Source organism: Rhinolophus hipposideros (assembly GCF_964194185.1).
Source record: "Rhinolophus hipposideros genome assembly, contig: HAP1_SCAFFOLD_107, whole genome shotgun sequence".
Classification (NCBI taxonomy): Eukaryota; Metazoa; Chordata; class Mammalia; order Chiroptera; family Rhinolophidae; genus Rhinolophus; species Rhinolophus hipposideros.
Window position 1 is genome coordinate 219,995 of NW_027669356.1, and position 18,840 is coordinate 238,834.

At 39.0% G+C, this 18,840-nt stretch overlaps 1 protein-coding gene across 2 annotated transcripts in view; it reads left to right on the plus strand.

Moving 5' to 3' along the window:
* The window catches only part of LOC308495621 (uncharacterized protein), a 43,607-nt gene extending 26,247 nt beyond the window's left edge, over positions 1-17,360 (plus strand). Inside the window, exon 8 of one of the 2 annotated variants that reach the window (XR_013993016.1) lies at positions 17,100-17,243. Coding sequence is in view for 1 of the 2 variants with exons in the window: in XM_081080590.1 (XP_080936716.1) it covers positions 17,100-17,267 (168 nt within the window). In the remaining variant the exon portion in view is untranslated. Of the gene's footprint in view, positions 1-17,099 lie in introns of both variants that reach the window. The other variant, XM_081080590.1, reaches the window with a different exon arrangement.
* Positions 17,361-18,840: the final 1,480 nt, after the last annotated feature.

The following is an 18,840-nucleotide window of genomic DNA, read 5'->3' on the forward strand; positions in this document are numbered from 1 at the left end:
GGAGTTTTAGGGTTTTCTATATATAGCATCATGTCATCTGCAAAGAGTGACAATTTAATTTCTTCATTCCCAATTTGGATGCCTTTTACTTATTTGTCTTGCCTGATTGCTCTGGCGAGGACTTCCAACACTATGCTTAAAAGCAGAGGTGATAGGGGACAGCCCTGCGGTGTTCCTGAACGTAGAGAAAAGGGCTTCAGTTTTTCATCATGAATTATGAGATTAGCTGAGGGTTTGTCATATATGCCCTTTATTATGTTCAAGTATTTTACTTCTATACCTATTTTATTAAGTGATCCAATCATAAATGGATGTTGTATTTTGTCAAATGCTTTTTCTGCATCAATTGATATAATCATATGATTTTTGTCCTTTATTTTGTTTATGGGATGAATCACATTGATGGATTTCTGAATGTTGAGCCATCCTTGTGCACCTGGGATGAATCTGCTTGGTCATGATGAATAATCTTTTTAGCATATTGTTGCATTCGATTTGTTAGCATTTTTCTTAGGATTTTTGCATCTGCATTCATCAGAGATAATAGTCTGTAGTTTTCTTTTTTTGTGTTATCCTTACCAGGTTTTGGTATCGGTAATGTTGGCCTCATAAAATGATTTAGGGAGTATTGTCTCTTCTTCAATTTTTTGGAAGAGTTTGAGTAGGACAGGTATTATATCCTCTTTGTAGATTTGGTGGAATTCACTAGTGAAGCCATCTGGTCCTGGACTTTTGCTTCTGGGAAGGTTTTGGATGACTGATTCAATTTCCTTAGTGGTGATCGATCTATTTAGATTTTCCAGTTCTTTATGATTCAGCCTAGGAAGGCTATATGTTTCCAAGGACCTGTCCATTTCTTCTAGGTTATTGAATTTGGTGGCATGTAGTCCCTCATAGTATTCCTGGATGATGCTTTGTGTTTCGGTGGCGTCCGTGATAACTTCCCTTCTCATTTCTGATTTTATTAGTCTTTTTTTATCTTACTGAGTCTACCAAGGATTTGTCAATTGTATTAATCTTTTCAAAGAACCAGCTCTTTGTCACATTAATTTTTTCTATTCTCTTTTTGTTCTCTGTTTCATTTAGTTCTGCTCTGATTTTTATTGTTTTCTTTCTGCTTCTGACATTCAGTTTCATTTGTTCTTCTTTTTCTAGCTCCATAAGATGTAAAGATGAGGTTATCTATTTGGGATTTTTCTTATTTCTTGAGATAGGCCTGTAATGATATAAATTTCCCTCTTAAAACTGCTTTCGCTGCATCCCCAAAATTTTGGTAGGATGTATTTTCATTTTCCTTTGTTTCTATGTATCTTTTTTTCCTTCTGTAAGATAGTTTTTGTTTTTTTATTTTTTTTTGAAGCTTTTCATTGTTCCCTTTCCAGTTTACTGTTTTTTTCTGTTTTTCACATTCTTTTATTCGTTTCCGGTGCACAAAACAATGTAATAGCTAGACATGTATCATTTATATCCCTCACACAGTCATAACCCCCTCCCCCCTCCACTGCCTCTCTGACATCTCACACAGCCATTACATTTCCACTGTCTCTATTCCTAATGCTGTACTCCGCTTCTTGTAACTATATGTAATATATATGTAATATATATATTTATATAAGATATATATATATAGTATGTATATATATATATTTTATATAAAATATGTATATGTATTATATGTACATGTAAATTGTACTTGACATTCATTATTCAGCTTCAGGTGTACAGTGCAGTGATCAGCCATCTACATCATCCCTGAGGTGGTCTCCCTAATGAGACAAGTATCCATTGGATACCCTACAAAATCTTTACGAAATTATTGATTACATTCCCCAAATTGACTCTCGTATCCCCGTGGCACTCTTGTGGTTACCAACTGTTCATTCTGATCCCCTGACTTTCCCCCTTATCCCCACCCCCTCATCTAGCAACCCTCAGTTTTTCCTCTGTGTCTTTGAGACTGTTTCTGATTAGTTCATTCATTTATTATTTTCTTTAGATTCCCCATATGAGATCATATGGTATTTGTCTTTCTCTGTCTGACTTATTTCACTTAATATAATGTTCTCTACGTCCATCCATATTGTTGCATGGTAAGATTTCATTCTTCTTCGTGGCTGTGAAATACTCCATTGTATAACTGTAACGGTTTCTTAATCCAATCGTTTACCAATGGGCATTTCGGTTGTTTCCATGTTTTGGCTATTGTGTATAGTGCTGCAATAAAGATAGGGGTGTATAAATTTTTTTGAATTAGAGTTTTGGATTTCTCCTGATAGATACCTAGGAGTGGAATTGCTGGGTCATAGGGTAGTTCCATTCTCAGATTTTTGAGATACCTCCATACTGTTTTCCATAGTGGCTGCACCAATCTGCAATCCCACCAACAGTGCATAAGCGTTCCCTTTTCTCCACATCCAGGCCAGCACTTGTTTGTTGATTTGTTGATGAAAGCCATTTTGACTTGGGTGAGGTTGTATCTCATTGCGGTTTTTATTTGCATTTCTCTAATGATTAGTGAAGTTGAGCATTTTTTCATATGTCTGTTTCCCATCTGTATGTCCTTTTTAAAAAAATTACTCTCCATGTCCTCTGCACATTTTTTAATTGGGTTGTTTGTTATTTTGGAGTTGAGTTGACTGAGATATTTTATAAATATGGGATATTAACCCCTTATCAGATATATCATTGGCAAATATCTTCTCCATTCAGTAGGATCCCTTTTTGTTTTATTTTTTTTTATTTTTTATAGTTTTATTTTATTTTATTTTATTTTTACATCCCTCACACCGTGAACCCCCCTCCCCCCATCCACCACCACCCCGACCTCACACCGAGCCATCACATTATACACATAAAATTATAGTTGGCATTCATTAATGTCCAGTCTCTGGTGTACAATGCCATGACCAGGCATCCACAGCATCCCTGAGGTGGTCTCCCAAACAGGACACATGTCCATCGGACACCCAACAAAATCCCCAAACACTATTGAATAAGTTCCCCAAAGTAATTCTCAAAAAACCCTGAGGCCATCCTGTGGTCACCAGCCGCCCCCCAATCCCTTCACCCTTCCCCCCATCCCCAACCCCCTCCCCCCTGCCCATCTAACAACTCTCGGTTTTTTGTGTCCCCAAAACTGTTTCTGATTAGTTCATACACATATTCTTTTCTTTAGATTCCGCATATAAGTGAGATCATATGGTACTTGTCTTTCTCTTTCTGACTTATTTCACTTAACATAATGTTCTCTAGATCCATCCATGTTGTTGCAAATGATAAGATTTCTTTTTTCTTTATGGCTGCGTAGTACTCCATTGTATAAATGTACCACAGCTTCTTAATCCAGTCATCGACCGATGGGCATTTCGGTTGTTTCTGTATCTTGGCTATTGTGTAAAGTGCTGCAATAAACATAGGAGTGCATACAGATTTTTGAATTGGAGCTTTGGATTTCTCCGGGTAGATGCCTAGGAGTGGGATTACTGGATCATAGGGTAGTTCTATCTTCAGATTCCTGAGATACCTCCATACTGTTTTCCATAGTGGCTGCACTAATCTGCAATCCCACCAACAGTGCACTAGCGTTCCCTTTTCTCCACATCCCCGCCCGCATTTGTTGTTTGTTGATTTATTGATGATAGCCATTTTGACTGGGGTGAGGTGGTATCTCATTGTGGTTTTTATTTGCATTTCTCTGATGGTTAGTGAGGTTGAGCATTTCTTCATATGTCTTCTTGCCTTCTGTATGTCCTTTTTAGAAAAATGTCTCCTCAAGTCCTCTGCCCATTTTTTAATTGGGTTGTTTGTTTTTTTGGAGTTGAGTTGAGTAAGTTTTTTATAGATTTGTGATATTAATCCCTTATCAGATATATCATTGGCAAATATCTTTTCCCATTCAGTAGGATCCCTTTTTGTTTTATTGATGGTTTCCTTTGCTGTGAAAAAACTTTTTAGTTTGATTTGATCCCACATGATTATTTTTTCTCTTACTTCTCTTGGCTGAGAGGATGTATCAGTAAAAATCTTACTCCAGGTAATGTCTATAAAGGTTCTTCCTATATTTTCTTCTAGAAATTTTATGGTTTCAGATCTTACACTTATGTCTTTAATGCATTTTGAATTTATTCTTGTATATCGTGTAAGGAAGTGGTCCAGCTTCATTCTTTTGCATGTGTCTGTCCAGGTTTCGCCAACACCATTTGTTGAATAGACTGTCTTTACCCCACCATAAATTCTTGCTTCCATTGTCATAGATTGAATGACAATATAGGCATGGATTTATTGCTGGGCTCTCTATTGTGTTCCATTGATCAATGTATCTGTTTTTATACCAGTATCGTGGTGTTTTGATTACTGTAGCCTTGTAGTATAATTTGATGTCAGGTATCGTTATACCTCCCACTTTATTCCTATTTCTCAAGATTGCCGAGGCCAACCAGGATCTTTTATGGTTCCATATAAATTTCAGGATTATACGTTCTATTCTTGTGAAAACCATCCTTGGTAATATGATAGAAATTGCGTTGAATTCGTATGTTGCCTTAGGCAGTATGGACATTTTCACTCTATTAATTCTTCTTATCCATGAGCATATTATGTGCTTCCATCTATTTGTATCCTCTTTAATTTCTTTCTTCAGTGTCTTATAATTTTCTGAGTATAGATGTTTTACTTCTTTCATTAAATTTATTCCCAGGTATTTTATAGTCTTTGAAGCAATTGTAAATGGGATTCTTTTCTTAATTTCTCCTGATACTTTATTATTGGTATATACACATGCAACTGATTTCTGAATATTAATTTTGTATCCTGCTACTTTACTAAATACATTTATCAGTTCTAATGGTTTTTTGGTGGAGTCTTTAGGGTTCTCTCTATATAGTATCATGTCATCTGCATATAATAACAATTTTACTTCCTCCTTACCAATTTGGATGCCTTTTATTTATTTTTCTCGTCTGATTGCTGTGGCTAGAAGTTCCAGCACTATGTTGAATAGAAGTGGAGAAAGTGGGAAACCTTGCCTTGTTCCTGATCTTAAGGGGACTATTTTAGCTTTTCCCCGTTGAGTGTGATGTTAGCTGTGGGTTTATCATATATGGTCTCTATTATGTTGAGATATGGTCTCTCTATTCCCATTTTCTTAAGAGTTTTTATCATAAATGGCTGCTGGATTTTGTCCAATGCTTTTTCTGCATCTAATTGATATGATCATATGATTTTTATTTTTTATTTTGTTAATGTGGTGTATCACGTTAATTGATTTGCGGATGTTGAACCACCCTTGCATACCAGGAATGAATCCCCCTTGATCATAGTGTATGATTTTTTTAATGTATTGCATAATTGTGTTCAGTAATATTTTGTTGAGGGTTTTTGCATCTATGTTCTTTAGAGATACAGGCCTATAGTTTTTTGTTTGTTTGTGTGTTTTTTGTAGTGTCTTTGTCTGATTTGGGGATCAGAGTGATAGTGGCCTCGTAAAAAGGTTTTGGGAGCCTTCCCTCCTTCTGAATTTTTTGGAATAGCTTGAGGAGAATAGGTGATAATTCTTTTTTGAATGTTTTGTAAAATTCACCTGTAAAGCCATCTGGTCCAGCACTTTTGTTTGTTGGGAACTTGTTGATTACTGATTCAACTTCCCTGGTGGTAATCAGTCTATTCAGGTTTTCCGTTTCTTCTTGAGTTAGCCTTGGAAGGATGTATGCTTCTAGAAAATTTTCCATTTCTTCCAGATTGTCTAATTTGTTGGCATATAGATGCTGATAGTAATTTGTTAAATATTTTTGTATTTCTGTGGTGTCTGTTGTCACTTCTCCTCTTTCATTTCTGATTTTATTAATTTGGGTCCTCTCTCTCTCTCTTTTTGATAAGTCTGGCTAAAGGTTTGTTGACTTTGTTTATTTTGTCTAAAAAACAACTCTTGGATTCATTGATGTTTTTTATTGTTTTTCTGGTTTCTATTTCATTTATTTCCGCTCTGACCTTTATTATGTCCCTCTTTGTACTCCCTTTGCGGTTATTTTGCTGTTCTTTGTCCTGATCCCTTAAGTGTGAAAATAAACTGTTGATTAGTGATTTTTTTTGTTTCTTTAGGTAGGCCTGCAATGCTGTGAATTTCCCTCCTAGGACTGTTTTCGCTGCATCCCATAGATTTGGTTTGTCATGGTTTGATTTTCATTTGTCTCGAGACATGTTTTGATTTCTTCCTTGATCTCATTGTTGATCCATTCGTTATTTAGTAACATGTTATTCAGGCTCCATGAATTTGTCTGTCTTCCAGTTTTTTTCCTGTAGTTGATTTCTGATTTTATAGCGCTGTGGTCAGAGAAGACAATTGGTAAGATTTCAATTTTCTTACATTAATCAAGACTTGTTTTCTGGCCTAACACGTGGTGTACCTTGGAAAATGTCCCGTGTGCGCTTGAGAAGAACGTGTATTCTGCAGCTTTGGGGTGAAATTCTCTGAAAATGTTGATTAAATACAAATGGTCCAAGTGAATGTACTGTGAAATTACTTAATTATACTCTATTCTTACACACTTAATTTGCTCCCAGTTTTCCATTATTGCAGATCATACAGTGAACTTCTTCATGCTTATGGCTTGTTGCTTTTGTTAAACTGTGCGTATAAGCTTAGGCGAAAAAAAAAAAAATACAAATGGTCCAATGTGTCATTTAAGGCCATTGTTTCCATATTGATTTTCTGTCTGGAATACCTGTCCCTTGTCAGAGGTGTGTTGAAGTCCCCTACTATGATAATATTACTGTTGAGTTCTGTCACTATGTCAGTAAATATCTGTTTTATATATTTAGGTGCTCCTATGTTGGGTGCATAGATGTTTACTAGGGTTATGTACTCTTGTCGGACCAATTCCTTTATTATGTATAGTGCCCATCTTTGTCTTTTAATATATTCTTCAGTTTAAAGTCTATTTTGTCAGATATAAGTATTGCAACTCCAGCTTTTTTCTCATTTCTGTTTGCATGAAATATCTTACTCCAAGCCGTCACTTTCAGCCTGTGTGTGTCTTTTGATCTGAGGTGAGTCTCTTGTATACAGCATATACAAGGGTCTTGCTTTCTTATCCACTCAGCCACCCTATGTCTCTTGATTGGAGCATATAATCCGTTTGCATTTAAAGTGATTATTGATAGGTACATAGTTATTGCCATTTTTAAATTTGTCGTTAGATTGTTTTCATCTTTCTTCTGTTTACAGAAGCCCTTTTAATATTTCCTGCGATGCTGCCTTAGTGGTAATAAATTCCTTTAGCTTATTCTTTTCTGGGAAGCTCTTTATCTCTCCTTCAATTTTAAATGATAGCCTTGCTGGATAAAGCAATCTAGGTTGTAGGCCCTTGTTTTTTATCATTTTGAGTACCTCCTGCCCCTCCCTCCTGGCCTGCAATGTTTCTGTAGAAAAGTCATTTCATAGTCTTACAGGAGTTCCCTTGTATTTAACTTGCTATCTTTCTCTTGCTCCTTTTAGGATTCTGTCTTTGTCTTTAATCTTTACCGTGTTAACTGTAATGTGTCTTGGTGTGGGCCTGTTTGGGTTTATCCTGGTTGGAACTCTCTGCACTTCCTGGAGTTATACGTCGGTTTCCTTCACCAGGTTAGGGAAGTTTTCAGACATTATAACTTCAAATATGTTCTCGATCCCTTGCTTCCTTTCTTCACCTTCTGGTATTCCTGTGATGCGCATGTTGTTGCGCTTGATGTTATCCCAGAGGACTCTTAAGCCATTTTCGTTGTTTTTTACTCTTTTTTCTTTTTGTTGTTCCATGTGGGTGATCTCTGCTGACTTGTCTTCATGTCGCTGATTCGATCCTCTGCTTCATCTAGCCTGCTGTAATTCCTTCAAATGGGTTCTTTATTTCAGTTATTGTATTCCTTAGTTCTAACTGGTTGTTCATTATGATTTCTCCATCCTTCTTTATGTCGTCACTAAACCCCTTCAGTATTCTTATCATCAGTGTTCTGAACTCTGTCTCTGACAGGTTGGTTACCTGTATTTCATTTGGTTCCAATTCTGGAGGTTTCTTCTGTTCTTTTATTTGGGACATGTTTCTTTGTTTCCCCATTCTGGCTGACTCTCTGTGTTTGCTTTGATGTATTAGGTAGGTCCCTTATGGGTCTTTGTTTTTATTGGTTATCTTACGTAGTATGCGTCCTTTATATTTGACTTGCATGACTTCCTTCTTCTCCTCTGCGTGTGCACCAAAGGTGACTCTCGTTTTGTGTATATTGTCCTGTTAAAGTTGATCTTTAATTGCTTTTGGCTGGTCAGTAGGTGGGATTGACTCCTAGGCTGCCTAGTTGTGAATCTTGGCTCTGCCCACAGTGGTAGTTCTGCTGAGTGAGGGTTGACTGCTCACATGAGGCTTGGCCCCTATGGGCTCTTGTGCCTGTAGAGAATTCCTTCTGGGTGTGTCACTTGTAGGTCAAACCCGATAATACTCTAACTTGGTCTGGAGTCGGCCTCAGGGTGTTTTGAATCTTGTGCCTCTTGAGCTGGGCCCTGGTATAGAGCAATTTCAGAACAAAGCAAATCACCCAGCACAACAGCAACACCAACAGCAAAGAAAAAACAAATACACCCATGTAAAAACAACTGATAACCCACACTCAACACCGGCAAAAATATCAAAAATACACAAACAAAACAAAATAAAAAAAGCAGCGTCAGTCTTTGCTTAAGCCTACCAAGTAATCTCCAGGTTGTCCTCTCCTGTACCAAAGAGTCCTCTGCGTCTTGGGCAGGCAGAGACGCTCACCTGGTGCCCAGAGTGACCCTGGGACGGCAGTTTTAGATGTGTGGTGCCATAAATTCTGGATGTCAGTTTTTACAAAGTCAGTGCATTTTCCTCTCTTGCCTGCACATATGCGCACTGAGAGTAACACAGCCAGCCCTGTGCCCAGGTCTCCTGAGTCTTAGGGTACTTCTTCCCTATGTGTGTGTGGAGGGCAGGAGATTTCTGAGTTGATGAAAGCCCAGAGCTGCGTCTGCCGCCTACTGCTGATCCCTGGGAGTGCCTCCGCAGTTGTAATTGCCCTGCCTTAGGCAGGCCAGAAAAGGTGAGAGCTGGAGATGGAGGAGTCTTCTCTCTCCCAACCCAGTAGCGTCACACTCTTCCCAGCCTCTTCCCTGAGTCAGAGCTGCAAACCGGGTCCTCCCAGATCCTGAGTGCTCTGACTCCTCTGTAAACTGACACTGCTCTTCAGCTCAGGGGCCAGCTTGAGTCTCTGGAAAGGCAGGGGTAGGATTGGGAGAGTGGGCGGAGGGGCCCAGGTGTGTTGATCATGTCCTTTGTCCGACCTAGGGCCCAGCTGGAGGTCTCAGCTGAGGTGACTGCCTCAAATGCTGGATATGCTGCTCTCTTGGCAGGAGAGATCAGCTGTGGGATGCAGGGAAAGAGCCTATGTCTTGGCTCTTGTGGTCTCTGTTCTGTCCTGGGATCCTCTGTGTCTCCACAGCCGCAGATGCGGGCTGAGGTCGCCACTCCGCCCCCTTCTGTCTTCCCCTGCTCGCCCAATTTGCCCAGCTTCAAGTAATCCTCGAACGAGTCTCTTACCTTTTCTGTGTGATGAGCAGAGTCCATTGACCTGGTCAAAGAAGAAATAAGAGGATAGATCAAAAGATACATAGAAGAGTGCTGCCATTCCTATGATGTCACTCTTCGCTGCTGCCATTCCTATGATGTCACTCTTCGCTGCTGCCATTCCTATGATGTCACTCTTCGCTGCTGCCATTCCTATGATGTCACTCTTCTGTGTATCTTTTGATCTATCCTCTTATTTCTTCTTTGACCAGGTCGTTCTTTAAAAGTATGTTGTTTAATCTCTATGTATTAGTGGTTTTTCCTGCTTTCTTTTTGCAGTTGATATCCAATTTCAAAGCCTTGTGATCAGAGAATATGTTTGGTATGATTTCAGTCTTCTTAAATTTGCTGAGGCTAGTTTTATGTCCCAATAGATGATTTATCCTTGAGAATGTTCCATGTACACTCGAAAAGAATGTTTAGTCTGATGTTTTAGGATGAAGTGCTCTATAAATGTCAATTATGTCTAGTTCATCTAATGTGTCATTTAGGGCTGCTATTTATTTATTTATTTTGTTTGAATGATCTATCCATAGCTGTCAATGATGTATTTAAGTCCCCTAGTATAATTGTGTTTTGGTCAATTTCTCCCTTTAGTTCTGTTAGTAGTTTCTTGGTATATCTTGGTGCTCCCTGATTGGGGGCAGAAATATTGATGACTGTTATGTCTTCTTGTTGTATAGTCCCCTTCATCACTATGAAATGTCCATCTTTGTCTCTTGTTACCTTTTTTATCCTGAAGTCTGTTTCATCTGATATCAATCAGTATGGTTACACCTGACTTTCTCTGGATACCATTTGCTTGGAGTGTCAATTTCCATCCTTTCACGTTGAGTCTATGTTTGTCCTTGTAGCTGAGATGTGCCTCTTGGAGGCAGCATATGGTTGGGTTTAGTTTTTTGATCCAATCAGCTACTCTGTGCCTTTCTATTGGTGAGTTCAATCCATTTACATTTGGGGTGATTATTGATATGTGAGGATTTCCTATCATTCTATCTTTTCTTTTCTGGTAAGACTGTGTCTCCATTGTTTCTTTGCCTTTTCGTTGTTGTCTCTTATTTCTATGTGGTGGTATTCTATGATTTTTCCCTCTGTTTCTTCTTTTATTACATTATGTATTTCAGTTCTGGATTTTTTTTGAGTGGTTACCATTAAGTTTATGTAAAAGAAAGTTTGATATTTAGAGTATTCCATTTTCTTCAGCATGCTTACTTTCTCCATTCCCATTTTCCGGTTCAGACCTTTACTCTCCCCACTTTTATGTTTTGGTTGCCACAAATTGTCCCTGTTGATGGTGGTCGAATAGCCTCCTTCAGCATTTCTTGTAGTGTAGGTCGTGTATTAGAAAATTCTCTCAGCTTCTGTATGTCTGGAAAGGTCTTTATTTCTCCTTCATATCTAAAAGATGTTTTTGCTGGATATATTATTCTTGGCTCATAATTTCTCTCTTTCAATAGTTTGAATATTTGGTTCCACTCCCTCCTGCCTCGTAGAGTTTCTGCTAAAGAAATCTGATGACAATCTAATGGGCTTTCCTTTGTAGGTTACCATCTTCTTTTCCCTGGCTGCCTTGAGGATTCTTTCTTTGTCATTGATTTTTGACAGCTTCAATATAATGTGCCTTGGAGAAGGCCTGTTGGGGTTGAGATAATTAGGTGTTCCATTTGTTTGTTGGATTTAAGGATCCAGTTCTTTCCATAAGTTTGGGAAGTTCTTATCGACTACTTGTTTGCATATATTCTCTGTTCCCTTCTCTCTTTCTTCCCCTTCTGGTATGCCCATTATTCTTATATTGCTCTTTCTGATGGAGTCAGAAAGTTCTTGTCGAGTTCTTTCATTTCTTTTAAGTCTCAAGTCTCTTTCTTCTTCCATCCCTGTGATTTCCAGATTTCTAGCTTCGATGTCACCGATTCTTTCCTCCATCTGGTCAACTCTACGACCTAAACTGGCTGTTTCATTTGTCATTTCTTTTGATTTCTTAATCTCCAGAAATTCTATTTGGTTCTTTTTTAAAATTTCAGTCTCTTTTGTAAAATACTCATTTTGTTCTTGATTATGTTTCTGAATTCATTAAACTGCCTGTCTGTGTTTTCTTGCATCTCATTGAGTTTTTTCAGAACTTTAATCTTGAATTCTCTGTCATTTAAGTCACATATTTCCATATCTTTAAGTTTATTTTCTGGAGACTTTTCAATTTCTTTCTGAGCTGTGTTGTTGCCATGGCTATTCATGGCAATTGATGATTTATTATTTCTCTTCCTAGACATCTATAGGAGTGGGTTGTGCAACAGGTTGATAGAAAGAGGTCTTTCTTTTGCTTTCCAGTAGGTTTTGGGATAATGTTTTATTTTCTGTGCGACTGCAGCCGTTTGTTCTGTCTCACACTGTAGTGTTATGTTTTCTGTGCGCTATTCCGGCTTCTCACACAGTGGTGGGATTCCCTGGAAGGCGGGCGTCTCCTCTGTGAACAGTTCGCTGGGGTCACAAGGCCCTGCCTCCGTGGGGAAATGCGGAGAACTTCTGAAGTTCCAAAGCTCTTCCTGCACCAGATTCAGAGCCCCTGCATTTCAGCAGTTCTGTTTATTCCTGCAGGGGTCCACCCAGATAGGTGGGGACAGGGGTGGCACCGGTGGGTTGTGAGAGATGGCCCAGAGCAATGGTGGTGACAACCACCTCAGCGGGTCCTGCTTCCACAGCTCCCTCCTCTTTGCTGGAAGTACTTGGGCTGTGAGTCCTTGACTGCAGACCACAGTTCTCAGAACTGCAAATATTCTGTTCTTTTGATCTGACACTGCTACTGTTCTGCTTCTAGCACTGGGCAGGTGGGGGCGGGTCGAGCTCTGGGAGGGTTGGGAGGGGGCAGCTAGTCTCAGTGTCTGAGTCTTCCATTCTTTACTCTGCAGTGAGGGCTTACCACTGTTTTCATCCTTCTTCCCTCAGTCTTTGCTCTGAGGTCTCTGCCATTAACGTTGGGTTCAGCTGTGTTATATGCTGTCCTCTCAGCCCTGTGGGCCATAAGCGGAGCCCTAGTAGCACGAGTTCTTTCCTCTTCTGTAGCTGTACTAGTTCCGGGACTCAGGGAGCTCGGAGCACTAAGCTAGGTCTGGGTCCTGAGCCTGCATGGCCCCGTCTCCGCACTTCTCCCTTCTCTCCTCCACCGCTCGAGCAATTTGTCCACCTGTAGGCTATTGCAGTAGTACGCCCCTTAGTCTAGCCGGTCTGCTGCGCAGGGAGTCCTTTGTGGAGTGATAGTTGTTCAACTTGTTGTAAATTCCAGGGAAGATTTCAAGAGGCACACCTCACACTGCCATTTTCACGACATCACTCTTTCTTTTTTCCCCTTAACTTTAGGAAGTATTGAACATGGTGACTGAAAAAAAGAAGGGGCTGGGAAATACATAGTGATAGTTAAATTTTATTGGGAGGTTTCCCACAGTGATGGAGCTATGCAATTTGGTTAAGGGTAAGGAATCTTAATGTGACTTTTACATTACATCAGTGGGTCTTTTATAATACTCGTGCCTACGTGAAATCTGTAATGGATTCATTTACTTATTGTAATAGTCATGAAATCTTCCTGATACATTTCAGTTTTTAAAACTATGTAGCATGTAATATATAGTTTTTATTTTATTACACTTTGTATTTTGGTATCACATAGTTGGTAGGCGTGAGTGTTTTCTCTATGTTTTTTTTTTCTTTTTTTAAGTTATATTCAGTTGACATTCAATATTATTTTATATTAGTTTCAGGTATTCTGGGTTCATCATTTAGACTAAAATAATAGAAACTTTGAAAATTTAGAACTCAAGTTCTCTATCTCAAAACCCATATTACAAAGGGATTCCACTATGTCCTCAATCATTACATTATGAATATATTTAACTGTCTTCATCTAATTGAAGAGTACATGTTTTGCTTAAAATAATAACTAATTTTAGAAGCAGAGGTTCTTAAACCATATACTAAAATGTCAAATTTCAGAAGGTTTTTAGTTTCGCTTCTTAAATGTAAAATTTTTCATTTCTGTTATAGTTGACATTCCATGATGTCAGCCTCAAGTATACAGCATAGTGGGTAGGCATTTATATAATGTGTAAACTGGTACCCCGATTAGTGTGGTATCCCTGACACCGTACTTAGTTATTACAATGTTATTTACTGTATTCTCTGTGCTGTGCTTGACATCTTCATGACTATTTTATAACTGCCACTTTGTACTTCTTAATCCTTTTCCATTTCAAGCATTCCCCCAACAATTCTCGAACCGGGCAACGATCAGTTAGTTCTCTGCATCTATAAGTTTGTTTCTCTTTTCTATGTTCATTTATTTTTTATTTTTTGCATATCACCAATAAGTGAAATCAGGTGGTATTTGTCTTTCTCTATCTGACTTTTATCACTTAGAATAATACCCTCTAGGCCCACACATGTCACAAACGATAAGTACTTATTGTTTATTACAGACAAGTAGTATTTTGTTATATATATGTCCCACTTCTTCTTTATCCAAGATGATGGATCCTTTGGTTACTTTCTTATCTGGACTATTGAAAATAATGCGGCAACAACCATAGAAATGCATATTGCTTTTCAAATTAGTGTTTTGTGTTTCTGTGGAGGAAAACCCAGAAGAGGGACTGCTGTGCCACATGGTACTTCTATTTCTAAATTTTTGAGGAACTTCCATATTGTTTTCCATTGTCTGCTCGGATTTGCAGTCTCACCAACAGTGCACAAGGACTCTTTTCTTCGCATCCTCAACAACACTTGTTGCTTGTTGATTCATGGATGATGGCCATTCTGACAGTTGTGAGGTGGTAGCTCATTGTGTTTTTAATTTGCATTGCTCTGATGATTAGTGACACGGAGCATGTTTTCGTATGTTTCTTGGCTATCTGTGTGACCTCTTTGGAGAAAAGTCTATTCAGGTACTCTTCTCATTTTGTAATCGCATTGTTTGTCTTTTGGTGTTAAGGTTTATGAGTTCCTTATATGTTTTGGATGTCAACCCTTTATCAAATATATCATTGGCAAATATCTTCTCCATTCACCCGCTCGTGACTTCATGTTGTTGTTGGTTTCCTTTGCTGTGCAGGAATTTTGTAGTTTGATTGTCGTGTATATGGGTCTTGCATTCTTAACCATTCAGCTACCTTATGTCTTTTCTGGAGCATTTAATCTATTTACATTTAAAGTAATTATTTGTAGGTACATAGTTATTGGCATTTTATTATTCACTTTTCTTCTCCTCCTCCTGCTCTTCCTCCTGCTCTTTTTCCGTCTTCTCCTCCTTCTCTTCCTCCTCCTCCTCCTACTTCTCCTCCTCCTTTTTTTTCTAGTCATGGTTTTACATTTCTTGTAATAGTGGTTTCCTGGGGCTGAACTGCATCACCTCCTTTTTCTCTGGCAAGCTCTTTACCTCTCGTTTGATTCTAAATGAGAGCCTTGCCGGATACAGTGCTCTTGGTTGTAAATTATTGCGTTTCATCACATTTCTATATTTCTTGCCCATTCCTCTGGCCTTCAGATTTACTTTTGAGAGATCACCTGACAGTCTTATGCGAGCTCCCTTGTATATAACTAACTGCTTTTCTCTTGCTGGTTTTAATATTCTCTCTGTGTCTTTACCTTTTGGCGTTTTAATTCTGGTATGTCTTGGTGTGGGCCTGTTTGGCTTTATTTTGTTTGGAACTCTCTGTGTTTCCTACACTTGTGTTTCCTTCAACACGTTAGGGAAGATTTCCGTCATTATTTATTCAAATAGGTTTTCAATTCCTTTCTGTCTCTCTCTTCTCCTTTTGATAGCCCTACGAGTTCTGTTACACTTTATCTTGTCCCAGAAGTCCCTTAAAGTATTCTCTCTCTCTTTTTTTTTTTACTCATAATCATTTTTCATATCTTTTTCTTCTGTTCTGATTGTGTGTTTTCTGCTATCTTGTCTTCCAAATCACTGATTTGAACGTCTGCCTCAACCAAATCTGGTGCCGATTCCATCTATTAATTACTCATTTCAGATGTTGTATTTTTCATAGTTGAGTTTTGTTAATGATTTCCATGTCCATTTTTTATGTTTGCTGTCTCGGTTGAAGTGTTACAACGTTTATCTATTTTTCCCCAAAGTTCACTGAGCGTCCTTAGAAGTAGTATTTTGAACTCTGTGTCTGGTAGATAGCTTGTGTCCATTAGTTCTTGTGTTTAGTTCTTTCTCTAGAGTTTTTTCCTGGTCTTTCGTTAGAGAAATGTTTCTTTCTGTCTTCTTTTTTCACTGCATCTTTATTGTTGTTTCTCTGTATTCTGTAGATTGCTAATTCTCCTCATCTTGACAGTATTGCCTTACATACCAGGTGTCGCATGGGGCCCAGTGGTACAGTCTCCCCGGTCACCTGAGCCGGGTGCTCCAGAAGCTCGTGTGGGTGGTGTGTGCCCTCCTGTTGTACTTGAGCCTTATTGCTGTTGGCACATCTGGGTGTGGAATTGACCCTCAGGACGACTGGCTGTGACTACAGTAGATGAACCTTTGTGTGTGGGCTGACCCCACAGAGTGAGATCGGCTGTAGCAGGGCTCCGGTGTCTGCTCAGTCCATGGCTTGGGCGTGTCATTTGTGAAGCTAATTTGGTGATGTTCTGGTGTCACTTGAAGCTGGTCCAAGGTGTGTTGGATTTGGGGCCTCTTGGGAGGGGCTGTGGGGCAGGCCCAGGTCAGCTGCTGCTTGTGCCCAACCGGGAGCCACCTAGGGGAAGCTACAAAGTGACCTGCTATGGATAGCTGCGTTTGTGAGTTTGTAGGCACCTGCGAGGCGCTATGTTGTGAAGCAAGACAGGCTGATGGATAGGATCCTAGAAAGAAACGGAAGTCCTCAATATCATAAATTGCAGCCCGAGTGGCTGTTGTAAACTAGAATTGTGATGATGCAACACCTCTGCTTCCTGAGTGACTCCCCATGACGTGAGTGTAGAATTCATCTGCTAGCATGACATGCGCCTTCTTTGATTTGGTTCTGATTCTGCAGTTGTCTCTCCATCCCATTCTCAGAGTTCCAGGCTAACCCCATTCTTCTTCTGCCCTCACCTACAATATGTTATTTTATACGCAGGCTTTTGCGCCCGCTGCCCTTTCTGGACTCTCCTTCATGGTTTCCCTCAGTACCTCGTATGTCTTTCAAGATGCAGCCCTATTTTTGCAGCATCTGGTACAACTGATTGTTGTTTCTTTTGTGCCCGTACTCTACTTTCTTCATCTGAGGTGTAGAACTGGAGAGTGGTACTTTCCTTTCTGATTGTTTTCACGAATTGTAATATATCGACCCCTACTAGAATATAGGACAAAATCTTTCATTTCTATTTCCAGCTTCCCCTGGGTCTATGCCTATGATTCGATGGCTACGATAGCGGTTTGTTGTCTTACTGACAGAAGGACTGAGTGAGCGAGTGAACGAGTAAATGAATATGATGTTTGCTGAAGTTGGGTTTTTCTTTTCTTTTTTTTAATAGAAAGAAGCAACCAAGCCGGCAACTGGAAAAAGAGAAAATGGTGTGGATATTATTGAAAGTGCTCCACAAGAGCAAACAAAAACTGATATCTTGACTTGTGTTGATGGAGCATACCAAAATAATACAAGTGATAATTTAGTGACTATCTATGAATTCTTTCTAGCTTAAGTGCTGCTATACACAAATCTAACACGTGTAGATCCAACTGTGATTTTCATTTCTTATAAGCATTTCTTCCTATCTTTTTTGCAAAAGTATCCCCACTACTAACAACTCCTTCTTCTTGCAAATGCTTCGGCCCCCCGAAATTCTTTTCTGCTATTACTTTTATGGAAATATTTTTGAATGTGTATTTAAAATTCGTAGTGATATATGTTCATATTAATGTTCTGTGACTACATTTTATAGTTAAAATATCAGCATTAAGATTCGGAAAAGGAGCTGTGAAATCATGTTGGGATTCTGAGGTACTGTCATTTTTTATCATTATTATTTTAAATATCACCATTCAGTGATGTTAAAACGTAAAAGGTATGCTTTGACTATACTTTCTCACCTCTGCATTTCCCCACCTAAATTATTTTATTACGGTTTAGCCTATAATTAATAAAATACATATGTGCTTAATATAATGAGACAGCGTAGTACAATTCTGCTAACTTGCAAGGTTCACTTAAGGCGGTCGGTGTAGAATAGTATAAAACAAGAAGGCTTCCAAGTCATAAGGAATCAGTTGGGTTCTGAAGTTAAGTTCACCTAAAAGCTAAAGCATTATTCCAGCTTGAAGTATGTCCAAATGCATGATTCTGTGGTTTTTATGGTTGTGTAAATGTCCTAATGAGATTCAGAAAGAAAGAATTTGGAATTTAGGGTTTTTTATACCTTGGAACTTGAAAAGATAATGCCTGATACATGCAAGTATTATTGTATTTGTATTCTCCAATAGATCTGCAAGGAACTTTTCCAGGGAAGGAAGAGCATTGTTAATAGTAATACTATGTAGGATCATACTAACAACAATCGGCCGAGTGCTGCTTTAATACACAACAACTGCCCTGTTCAGTTAAAATAGCATGCATTGAGTATCTTGATGGCAACCATGCTTGTAGTAATAGAAGTACAAAGTAATGATGAGCCAATGTGAGATGACAGCTGTGAAAAGAGAGAGGAGGAGTGTGATCTTCTGATATAGGCAACTGCAGCCTACTGGTGTAGACACTGTGTTTGAAGATAAGAACACACTAGAACCCTGGATAGGTCACTTACTAGCTGTGGGATCTGGGGGAAACTTCTTTTTAATCTGTTGGATGTCAGTGACCTCATTCATCATAAAGGTACTTATGCCTACCTTTCAGGGTGTGAAATGAACTAATGTGGTAACAAACGTGAAAACACTTTGCGAAGTGTAAAGGGAGCTATAGAAATGTAAAATCAATGATCACAGTGGGCGGTAGTGACTTACCAAATGGTGGGGACACTTTTTGTAAACCTGAAGGACAATCAAATGGCAGTAGTGTCAAGAATAGAGTGGAAAAGTTAGAAGGGGCATGTGGATTTCTAATCTGGGGGATGCTAAACTTCAGGAGACTGTGATAGGCGATACCCTGTTGATGTGTAGTGTTTCGGTACTTGAGGCTCTGTTGGTGCGAGCTCAGTGTTTTGACCTGAAGTAAATGTCTGTGTGGGATACTGCCACGTGAAGCATGAGAAGGAGCCAGTCATTTGAAGGTCTAGGAGCGAA